Below are 11,282 nucleotides of genomic sequence, written 5' to 3' on the forward strand. Positions count from 1 at the left end.
TACTTGGATAAAAATAATATCCTGTAAAATATTGGAGTCAAGAGACTGAAACAATGACATTTTGCGGCTCTCTTCGTCGCGTTTTTCCTCGTTCTGAATAATTCCCCCTCAATGGGCTGTATAGTAAAACCGATGAGCCCAGTCTCCCGCTGACGTCATCCACCTGTTGGGGATGCTTGAGTCCTATAATGGTAGGCGTGGATAACCGGCAGATTAAAAGACTAATTTCTCGTCATCTGCGCTTTGCTAAATTGTTGTATATAGTCGAATCGTCTCAAAATATGATTCTAATTCACATAATAATGCTATTTAAGACTTTTTTTCTCCTCTCGTATGCTCTTTAAACTAGCTTCCAAAATGGCTGCCCCTCTTGAAGCTCATCAGAAACAATGAGCTGTCATCAAATTCCTTGATGCAGAGGGAGAAACCCCTCTGAGGATTCACAACCGGCTGGAAAATGTCTACAAGACATGATACCATAGACTATAGTACTGTAAAAAGATGGGTACAGCCATTTAAAAACAGTACTGAAGACCATGAAGAGGTGGGTAAAGCCAGCATAGCCGATAAGTATCGTAGTGGTCGGCCATCCACCTCTGTCAATCCTGACAACAAAACTTATGCTGAGTTAGTTTAAACTTTAAAAATCTGAAAATAAGAAAAACACATAACAATCGCAAAAAGGTGTGTCCTATCATGTTTGTGCCAAATATAAACAAGATTGGTAAAATCCTGTACGGGCAATGAACTTGAGTGCATTACTTTTTGAATGCCCCTCGTACTTGTGTTATTATGATTAATACATTTTTTTTGTTCAACTTGAATGTTTTTGAGTAACATCGCTTTATGCAAATATCCAATATCAGGACATGGACATGTGCGGGTAATAATCCGGTGTGACGTATTATGGATTTTTTCTTCAATCTTTTAAAATTTGTGCCCTTGTGCCCTGCGGCTTATCATCAGGTGCGCGCTATAGTGCAGAAATGACAGTATATGCAGTATATGATTTCAAAATGGGTTGTGGCTCTGAGTGCTTTCTTTTCATTGGGAGGCGTTCCCAAATAGCTCTTGAGTACGCAAAGTTCCCCTCCCTTGGCAACTTCTTATGCCATAGGCGTCGCCAGACATATTTCACTGGGGCATTTGATTCAGGTGTGTTGCTGGATAGGGGCTCTCCGGGACCAGACTTGGGCACCCCTGACCTATAGAATGCACCTATTTAATCTGGTCATATTACTCTATTCTCTCCATATACACAATCTGCACATGGCCCCCTTAATATTGTAATTTATGCGCGTAATTTAAACTGTGATAGGCATATGAGACACTTCCGCAAAGCACCTTCAGTAGGGAAGGGCAGATCCATACCAAAATATCGATATTTCGATCCAGCGCGTTGTTTTTTTGTATCGATCCTGTCGCAAAAGTATCGATATTTGGAAATCATATATAATATTTTCTTTGTCTATTTTTTGGGTATATTTTTGTGCACACTTTTTGTACTTCTTTTCCCTTTCGCGTTCTACATGCACATAAGCAGTGCACCGGCGTCTGCTCCCGCCCCCATTTACGTCCCTATCCTGTGTCGATCAGCATGCTTTTCCTCCGCCCCTCTCACGGGGCACCATGTTTGTTTGTTGTGACTGTGTTGGTGCCGGACCAACACAGTCACAACAAACAAACATTTGGAAGCTGGTAGCATGGCTGCGGCATCGACGACGGATCGTAAAAGAAGTCTGGTTTGGACATACAGTGCCCTCCATAATTATTGGCACCCCTGGAAAAGATGTGTTTTTGAGTTTCTTATATATATATTTTTTAATTCAAATAATATGGGACCTTAATGGAAAAAAAGGAAAAATCCAATCTTCAATTCAAGTGCATTCATTCAGTGGGGAAAAAAATCCCACATAAAGAAAAAATTATTTGACATCAAATAATGTGTGTCACAATTATTAGCACACCTGGTGTTAATACTTTGTACAACCCCCTTTTGCCAACAAAACAAGGTCTGGGGACTGAGGTGGCTATGGGAGGAGCTTGATTTTGTGTCTGGTGAACCATTTTTGTTAAGATTTGGCCATATGTTTAGGGTCATTGTCTTGCTGAAAGACCCAGTGACGACCCATCTTCAGCTTTCGGGCAGAGGGCAACAGATTTTGATTTAAAATGTCCTGGTATTTCAAAGCATTCATGATGCCATGCACCCTAACAAGGTTCCCAGGGCCTTTGGAAGCGAAACAGCCCGACAGCATCACTTACCCAGCCCCATACTTCACAGTGGGTATGAGGTGCTTTTTTCCGCATGCGCATCTTTCGTGGCACGCCAGACCCACTTAGAGTGTTTGTTGCCAAAAAGCTCTATCTTGGTCACACACAAAAATACACACGGTCCCAGGGTTCAACTGGGACCGTGTGCTTTGGTCAGATGAGATCTCCTCCTGTTTGAGTTACAGAACAGGAAATGACCTAGGAATCACCCAAATGAATAGGCAGTGACTTAAACTCAACAGGAAATGACCTGTAAATGCCCTAAAATGACCAGCAAGGACCTGTAAATGCCCTGAAAATTGGACCGAATGACTGTGAATGTTCTGGTTTCGAATGAACGAACGTTCCTAGTCTAAATAGATTGGGCGTCGAGCACCGTCAATGCAGCCTTAGAGTTAATTGAGACACTATTATGGTGGAAGATTTTGGTAGCAACTTTTTAGTTCATTTTTATTTTTTATCTTAGACATTGACACTTTTTTTAAACGATATCTCGATTCTTGGCAGGAGCATATCGATAACCTTTTGAGACACAAAGTATCACGTTACATTAGGGCTGGGCGATATGGCCTTAAACACGTATTACAGTAAATTGAGCAGATTTACCTCGATAACGATAAATGACGATAAATTCGTCCAAGCGGACTGTTACATAATTTGAAAATCTGAATGGATGCATGATATACAAATTAACCGTTTCTCGTTGATTTATTTACCAGCTTTCAATATATTTAACAATTGTACACACAGTGTAATCATTAAGTATATAAAAATGTATTGTAAACAATAAGAATTCAAGTATGAACATTTACAACAGCTTGTATGGCTTGAACAATGTACATTGTCAAAATCAATATGCCTGTGCAAACATGTCATTGTAACACAAATGACTTACAGCTTGAATAGTACACTTCAAAAAGACAACTTGTTATTAACGGCTGCTGTGACATAATTACTCAGCACAAGTGTTTACTTCAAGGTTTCAGGTTTTTTTTCCCCAGTGCATTTTTTAATACATGCACACACACATTAAAGCTATATTGATCTTCTGCAAATAAAACATTTAAGATTTTATGATGGCACTAATGACACAGAATTAAGCACATACAGAAAAATAGCTGGGGTTAAGGGTCATATTATAAGTTTCCCTTTTGCAATGTACTTTATGCTGAATGCTTTACCATCACAAAAGCTATCAGAGAAATCACACACAGACAGAGATACAAAACAGCGTGACATACTAATTGCTAGATGCAGTCCGTGCCCAATCCACTCATTAAGTTCAGCCGTTTCGACAACGTTAAAGCCACTATCTGACTCCATCACGTTCATTTGTAGCGTTAAACGCTAGCGTTAGCATGTAGCCTGGCTACCAGTAAGCACTGAAAGCACCATCTCCGGAAAATGTGACAACAAGGGAGGACAGCGGGTGAAAGCCCGTCTGTATGCCGCCAAGAGTCTACTTAATGTCGGGTGAAAGTTTGGCGAACCTCCCTTAAGCCACACTCCATCACGTTTGCTTGTAGCGTTAGCCTACTGGGTTTCTGTTTGTTTGGCTTCCTGATAACCACGTGACCTCATACGTATGCACACCAATTGCTTTCTTAAAGGGGAATGAGCATAGCCGAACAACACAGAGTCAAAGCGGGATGAAAAGACTATTTTCTTGTTTTTTTAAATTACCGAATTTACCGACACGGTTAAAAGTACGTCGGTCATCGTGAAGAATTTCGGTAACGGTAAATCACCATTTTGATATTTTGTCACACCCCTAATTGACATCATTTTTTTTTTTAAATCTTGATTTGAAATGGCAACATGAACACTGAAATGTTTGTTTTCTGGGTCATGCCGTGTCAGCCAGGCTTGCGCTACATTTTAACTGGCTGGCATACTGTACAGTAGTGCATAACTTATTATGAAAGATGAGTCAGTAAATAATACAAATGCACAGCAATAGCTATTCACAACAGTGGTATAAAAAATGAGGGGTTATGAGATTAAATTTAAAGGTGAAAAAGGGTCCAAATATAGCCAAGGGATGCACTGATCCCCCCCCCCCCCATCCTCTTTGATATACATCTCTCTGGCCTCGCCTTCCCTCATTCAATCTTTAGCGGCAACAAAGAGATTAAAGAGGGATTACTTCTGACATGTCAATGTGATGTGCCTGTGGGCTATGCTACTTTTTTTTTTTTTTTACCTTTGTCATGCAGTTTTAAGTCAATATGACGCGCCACACACCAGACACACACCCCCACACACTCACAGGTCAGAGTGGAGTAAACCGGTGTGCTCCATGCTAAAATTTCAACATGCGCCTCAATGTCACGTTCATTTCCGTGAAACACTCGTGAGAAAAAGCAATCCTCTTGTGCAATGTGGTTTATGGCTGCTGTGCTGAGGAGGCAAGAATAGATGGATTGGCAAAGGAAGGGAAGAGACAGTTTTTGTTTTTTTGCCGTTGATAACCTTTTCTTGTGATTCAAAGGACGTTTGCATCACAGGGAAATGAACTATTGATCATGAGGAGGTAAAGTGGCAGAGAAAAAAAAATGCAGAAACAAATGGAATCAAATAAGTCAAATCAGGCTCCACTCAAATTTGTTTATTCAATAGTGCCATAATGCACTGGTTCAATGACTTGTAAAGAGGAGGAATAAATGCAATTCACCAATAGACTGCCTCAGAAGGCTTTCATTGTATTCTAAAAGAAAAATAACTGTCTGGTTTGCACAAACCAAAAAGACAAATTTTGTCAGTGAAATGTTATTGCATAGCTTTGGCATGATGCAAAACATTTATTTTTGTTATGCAGACATGACACGAAAAGCAGCAGACGACTTACAATGAATTATTGGCATGTAGCTCCAGTATTGCCGACAAACTATTATCTTTAGCTCTTTTGCTAGATTCAGATTGCGGATCAATAACTATTAAATTAGGTTGAGTCAATGCAGTAAACATAAAAATAATAGTAAACTATTTAACTTTTCATTCATACCGTATTGGCCCGACTATAAGACAGTGTTTTTTGCATTGAAATAAGAGTGAAAAAGAGGGGGTCGTTTTATATTCGCGGTCTAGACATTATACCCATTCAGAACGCTAGATGGCGCCAGATGTCATTGAAGCGATGTTCTGTCATGACAGATCTCAGCTTCTCTCAAGTTTAACCCAGTTTGCAATTTTTTATTGCAATGTTTTTCCTTATTCAGATTTGTTTCAAGACCAATTACAGTTAGACTTCACGTTGATGGTTAATGCAGTTATTGCAATTTTGTTGTTCTATCACAATAGATTGGTTTATTTACATTTCAAAAACCAGAAGCCATTCATTTACGAATGTGATTGCACTTTAGTTTACATATTAAATGTTCAGATATTAAGATTTGAATGAGGCAAAATAACATGCTTTTTCTCTCAAATATATTGTTATAATCATTTGTTTCGGATGTAGTGTAATTATTTTCTGTATAAAAATTAATTTGGTGTTCAAAAAGTATTTTTTCAAACTTGAGTCTTGAAAAAGAGGAGGTCGTCTTATAATCAGGGCCGTCTTATATTCAGGCCAATACGGTGCTTTTGTTTGCAAACTGTCATAACGTTGACATTTTGCACATCGCCACAGAACTTAGCACAACACCAGTGTTGTTTTTGGCAGCCCTTTTCATTTTTGTCTTAGTCATATTTTAGTCATTTCAAAATATTTTCGTTCTTGTCTAGTTTCAGTCGACGAAATTTCATACAAATTTAATCTAGCTTTAGTCGAGAGTTACTCAAAATGATGTTGTATGTAAAATTCAAACGTATTAGTACAAAAAAATTAAGTTTTCCAACAATTTTCGAATGAAAACAACAGACGAGCACATATTATGGTGTCAACAAGAACAACGCCAACTTTAGTACACTATCTTCAATTAAACCTACCTATGAGCCACGAACTGCATTTAAAAACAAAGTTGTGTGAGCGTTTAACATCCTCTACACTGACTGACCAAAAGCCAAGAGGTTCTGCTGTAGACTGGCCAGTGTTATAGGACAACGCTCGCCATTCTGAAGCTAATGGCTATGCTAATGCTAGGATTACATTTAGTGTGTGATGATCACTCAGCACAGATATTTGAAGGTTAAAGCAACATTGCATATTCTCTCTTGCCAATATAAGAAAACTGATCTTACCATGTTTCCAAGCAAGCAAGCAAGATGGAGTGCAGCCTAGCTTGAGATACATCCTAAACTCCGGTGAGGAGAGAGAGGCGCAGCACACCTCACATGAGTGACATGACCCAAACACTGCTACGATGCTAGCTGACATACTCCACGTACAATACGAAAATGTAACGCATTGTGAACAAATGAAAAAAACAATGTCGCATTTTCGTCTTGTAGTCATCTCATCAGACAAAAACTGGATTTCGTCCAGTTATATTCTAGTCTCCCAAGCCACGTTTTTAGCTCGTAATCATCTCGTCGTCGTCGTCATTAAAAAATTATTCGGCAACAAAATATTTTTGTTTTCGTCATTGTTGACGAAAACAACACTGCACAACGTAGTTTGCCTGGTACACCAGACTCACCGCTGTTCCAGCTATTGAGTCTGGCCACCATTCACGCGGATACAATTTCCAGGGCGGAGCAAGCCACAGCAAACAGACAGCGGAGTGGACCAATCAGCGACGGGCAGACGTGACGTTAGTAAAATGACAAGGGAAGGACGACGGACTTGCGCGCTGAAGTAAACATACGAAGAGAGCAGAGTTTATTCAACATGGCTAGCGCGAGAGACTGTTGTCAATGACTCGTGTCGATGTGTTTTTGGTAATTTAAAACTGATTTTACCGTGGATTGGAACATATTCTCGGCTCTCCCGTTCACCATCTGTGTTGTTGTGGAGACGACTTTCGACGCGCAAGAGTGACGTTGCTCGTTAAGAACACGTCACGCAAATAAACGAATCTGATTTGTCGATTGATTTTGTACCTGCTCGAGAGGCCGTTAATGGGCTGGTTCCCAGACTATACTCTCAGTGTTTGAAAAATACAGGGAGAACAGTCTGGCAGAGCCAGGCAACAACGTAGTATGCTAATATTTTTAACAACAACAAAAAATGTCCATTGGCTGGTGTAATATTGTTGTCAACATTTATCTGGGGTCGAAATAGAAATGTTCTTGTAGGGGCTAGTGAGCTTGTGTTATACCCAGATACGACAGATGGCACACTGGTGACAAATGTTCATTCCCCCCAGTCAAACTGGATTGGAGTGGTAGTAAATGAATAAATTCTCTTAATTGGAAATTGGGCACCAGTGATTGTGCCCTTCAAAATCTGCTTCGTAACCAGATACAGTACAAAACAGATTAGTAGCTAATTCACTTGACCAGCTAGCAACAATGGAGCAAATTTAAGTTGTGAAGTTTGAGAATGAATCGTCTGAACTACTGTATTTGTTCTCTTTGTATTGTTGTACATTTGAATTAAGTGCGGCAAAAAAATTTCCTTCATATAAGCCTGCCGCTGATACACACATTTAATATGAACATAGTCATCCTTGACCTGCTTTCAGACTTGCGATATTGTTGGTAAGCATCACACTGTCTCTACAGCCAAGAGCTTTATTATACTCCTTTGTAAGACTGTCAGGAGTATATAGCATTTGACGATACACTTGCAGAACATGCCGCTTCTGCTGGGATGAAACCAGAGAGTCACATGGTGATCCGTTGAACTGCTGGATTAGCGATGTCTGCCTCATTTCGTCTTGCTGTGGCACACAAACCTTTGGTAGATAGGTCAGGGGTGCTAACACCTTGCTGAACATTCAAAAAGCAATTACTGTATGGAAAATAAATTACATTTTTTGTTCCAATTATTCAAATACAAATGCTGTCATCCTAACAGCAATGGAAAAATATCTTGTCAATCTTATGAAGAATATATACAGTATCTTACTCCAAATATGATAACAAGCCACTCGGCTAAATGTTTTTCATCTAATTGTCCTTCAATAGATTAATCATTAGTATCATGATATTGTTGGCAAAATGTGAAATACCTGAGGATGCCTTAGGACACCGGGACTCAGGACTACCAAACACACGATATATCTTTCCACCAGATAGAAAACAAACCTGTCTGGTGCGCTAATACTCTTGCCAAAAGGTCCTGTAACCGCACCACCAGGATACTGTGGTCCACCATATCAAATATTGAAATTAGGTCCAGAAGGACAAGACATTCTTCGCAATTTACAACTAGGCTACTAAAAAAGCTAATCCTGCGTGTATGTAGTGTTTCTAAACCCACTCATCTAGGACATCCTATTTGTTCCAAAAATACTTAAGTATGCACAAGATTTTACAGTATTTCTGTTTTTTAGATAAAGTTTAGACGGGAAACAATTTGCAATAACACTACCATCAAGCCCAGGGTTTTTAACCGGTGACTGCAAAATAGCATTTTTTAAATTTTGGAGGATAACACCAGAGAATACTGCCCTACTGGGAAAGACCATTTTGTAGAGGTATGGAGAGAAAGAGTAGAACGTGGGACTTGATGGCTGAATCGGACAAAACACAGCTTTTCAATACATCAAAGAAACTGTCTCCAATGAACTGAAATCATTGGAACATAGGACTTGGATGGAGAGGTCAGAGACAGTTGTAGAAATGACCGCAGTTGCAGTAGAAACTTTATCCATTGAGAAATAAAGGAAGACATTGCATTGGCTTTGTATAAGTACCCCAGAAGGGGAGGTTAAGCAGAGTCGATTGTTTTATACCTAAAGCACTTGGGTTTCATTGTAATATACTGTATAGCTGCACAATGAAATGTATTATCTTTTAAGTCTGTCTGAATCCTCTCATTGAATATAAGTACTGTTTTAATAAGTTAATCACCATATCCCAGTATTGTTATCATTAGAAATTCATCCTATCAGAAATCACTGTGTGATTTGAACCTTTCAATCAATACTAATGACAAACAGCATCCTGCAGCCTAAATAGGCTTCATAATTGGAATAAATTGTCCATGTTTTTGCCACCTCCAAACTGACAACCTGTTTTCAGAAGAGGCTAGTAAAAATATAGATGGCATCTTAACTGCGTACAGGATTCAGTCCAAATACGCTTCGGAAAGGGCAGGTGCTTATCTTCATGATGGTGTCTCACCCACACACACTCCCTCTCCCTCAATCCTTTTTTGCCAGTCAAGTTGTGCAATCCTTATTCACACCCACAACCTTATACGACCACTTCCTCCTTCCGTACGCCACCTTAAAATTGCACTCATCAACCAAGACGTAGAGGGTGGGGAAGCTTTTCCATTTTTGGAAGAAGCATGGGGGGCAACTTATTAATTTTATTAATTGTATTTTTTTTAAATAATTACTATATTTCTACTTTATTTTTTTATGAATTGCACAGCAGGCCAGATCAAATGCTCAGTTAGGCCGCGTATGACCCACGGGCTTTGGATTCAACACCCTCAGCTCTAAAGCAACAGTGCCACACTTTGGAGGCAGCAAAGACGGCCAGACGTGATTTATTCCTCTCCCTCGTTCGCTCAATGTGCTGGCACTGCGGATGCCTGCAATGGATACTGTGGGTGCCATCAGTGCTTTTTTTTCTTTTTTCAAGATTTAAACCAAGTACCCCTTCATGATATATGTTTAAAATAATAAACCACCTGTTTTTTTCCCATCAAAATTCTGGCAGCGTCCCACCCTGCGGGTCTTTTACATTGATCGAGCCGCGTACACACGACACATCCCTCTTCGAGGATAAGCGTTGAAGTTCAGGGGCAAGTTAAAATGGAAAGTTGATACATATGAGCCATCTCGTTTCTAGTGGAAGAATTCACCCATGAATAATTTGGGCTCCTAAAGCAAGACTAAATGGTACCAAAGACTCGCAGTATGTAAAAATTCTTACTCACCAATGTGGATGATGGAGTCCGATAGCGCACACTTCCACTCGTGGCTCCAAATCACAGCAATGAGCAACACAACCCAAAGAACTCTCATATTGTCCAAATAGATCGATGGCTAGAAAAGATGAATAGATAGTCTCCTCCCTATTCAAAAGCAGAGCAAATCCAAGAAAAAGATGAGTCCTCTGTTTCTTTGTTGTGTTTTTTCCCCCGTCTTTTTTAGTCCATCTACAAGAACAAGCTGTCTTCGAAGGGATGCTGGAAGATGAGGCGGACTTAAGTGGTTGTCCTCCCCGGTGTTAAATCATATCGTGGCGAAAAGGAGAGGCGCGAAAGACGCAGACGGCGAGACGCAGCGGAGGGAGGAATGAACAGATCTGCAAGCTTTCGATGCTTGAGCCTCACGCTTCACTGTTGCCCCCTCTTCATATGCACCGCAAAATCCAAACTCAATGGAGCGATCCAAGCACCAAAACTTCCAGCATTTTTATTTCCCCCATCGGTTCTCTAGTCACTCTTGGAGCGCACACTTCTAGTCCGAGCCTGGAACATGTGCCATATTCCCCAAATTGAGGAGAAAAAGAATTCTCATATAAGAAAAAAAAAGGCTGCACAGTAACACACTCTTTCCCACAGCAGGATGGAGGGATCCCAAAAGAGAAAGAAAAGCAGCGATGATGCGCGCTACCTCGCTCACACTCCGCACTCTGTATGCGGGGACTCGCGTTAAGCCCCGGCGTTCACACAGAGGATGGGGAAGGGGAGGTGCGTTGTGTCCCTGTATGTGTGTGTGGAGAGGAAGAGAGGGAATGAGAGAGACCGAGAGAGAAGGGAAGAGAGCGAGAGAGATGTCTGGCATTACATTGATGAGGAGGACCATGGATTCTTGCTCACCCTTCTTTCATCTGTTATGCTTCTCCCTGTTTCTATTATCGATGGCCGAGGCAGATGGCTGCCACGCACTGAGAATCGGTGCTTTTCAAGGTTTGTTCTTGTCAAAGTGCCCATTATATCTTTGCCTATCAGGCTGCTAGAATGAGAAACCAGTGGCTGACCGTGATCGTACGGGTAAAGT

The 11,282-nt window shown here is 40.5% G+C and overlaps 1 protein-coding gene across 7 annotated transcripts in view; it reads right to left on the reverse strand.

Annotated features, from left to right (window-relative positions):
- Positions 1 to 10,952, reverse strand: part of grid2 (glutamate receptor, ionotropic, delta 2) — a 1,093,502-nt gene extending 1,082,550 nt beyond the window's left edge. For 4 of the 7 annotated variants that reach the window (XR_009062690.1, XR_009062688.1, XR_009062689.1 and 1 more), the window contains exon 1: positions 10,214 to 10,950. Coding sequence is in view for 3 of the 7 variants with exons in the window: in XM_057831227.1 (XP_057687210.1) it covers positions 10,214 to 10,301 (88 nt within the window). In the remaining 4 variants the exon portion in view is untranslated. Of the gene's footprint in view, positions 1 to 10,213 lie in introns of all 7 variants that reach the window. The other 3 variants (XR_009062687.1, XM_057831226.1, XM_057831225.1) reach the window with 2 other exon arrangements.
- Between the last annotated feature and the right edge of the window lie 330 nt (positions 10,953 to 11,282).

Source organism: Corythoichthys intestinalis, chromosome 3 (genome assembly GCF_030265065.1).
Source record: "Corythoichthys intestinalis isolate RoL2023-P3 chromosome 3, ASM3026506v1, whole genome shotgun sequence".
NCBI classification, from domain to species: Eukaryota; Metazoa; Chordata; class Actinopteri; order Syngnathiformes; family Syngnathidae; genus Corythoichthys; species Corythoichthys intestinalis.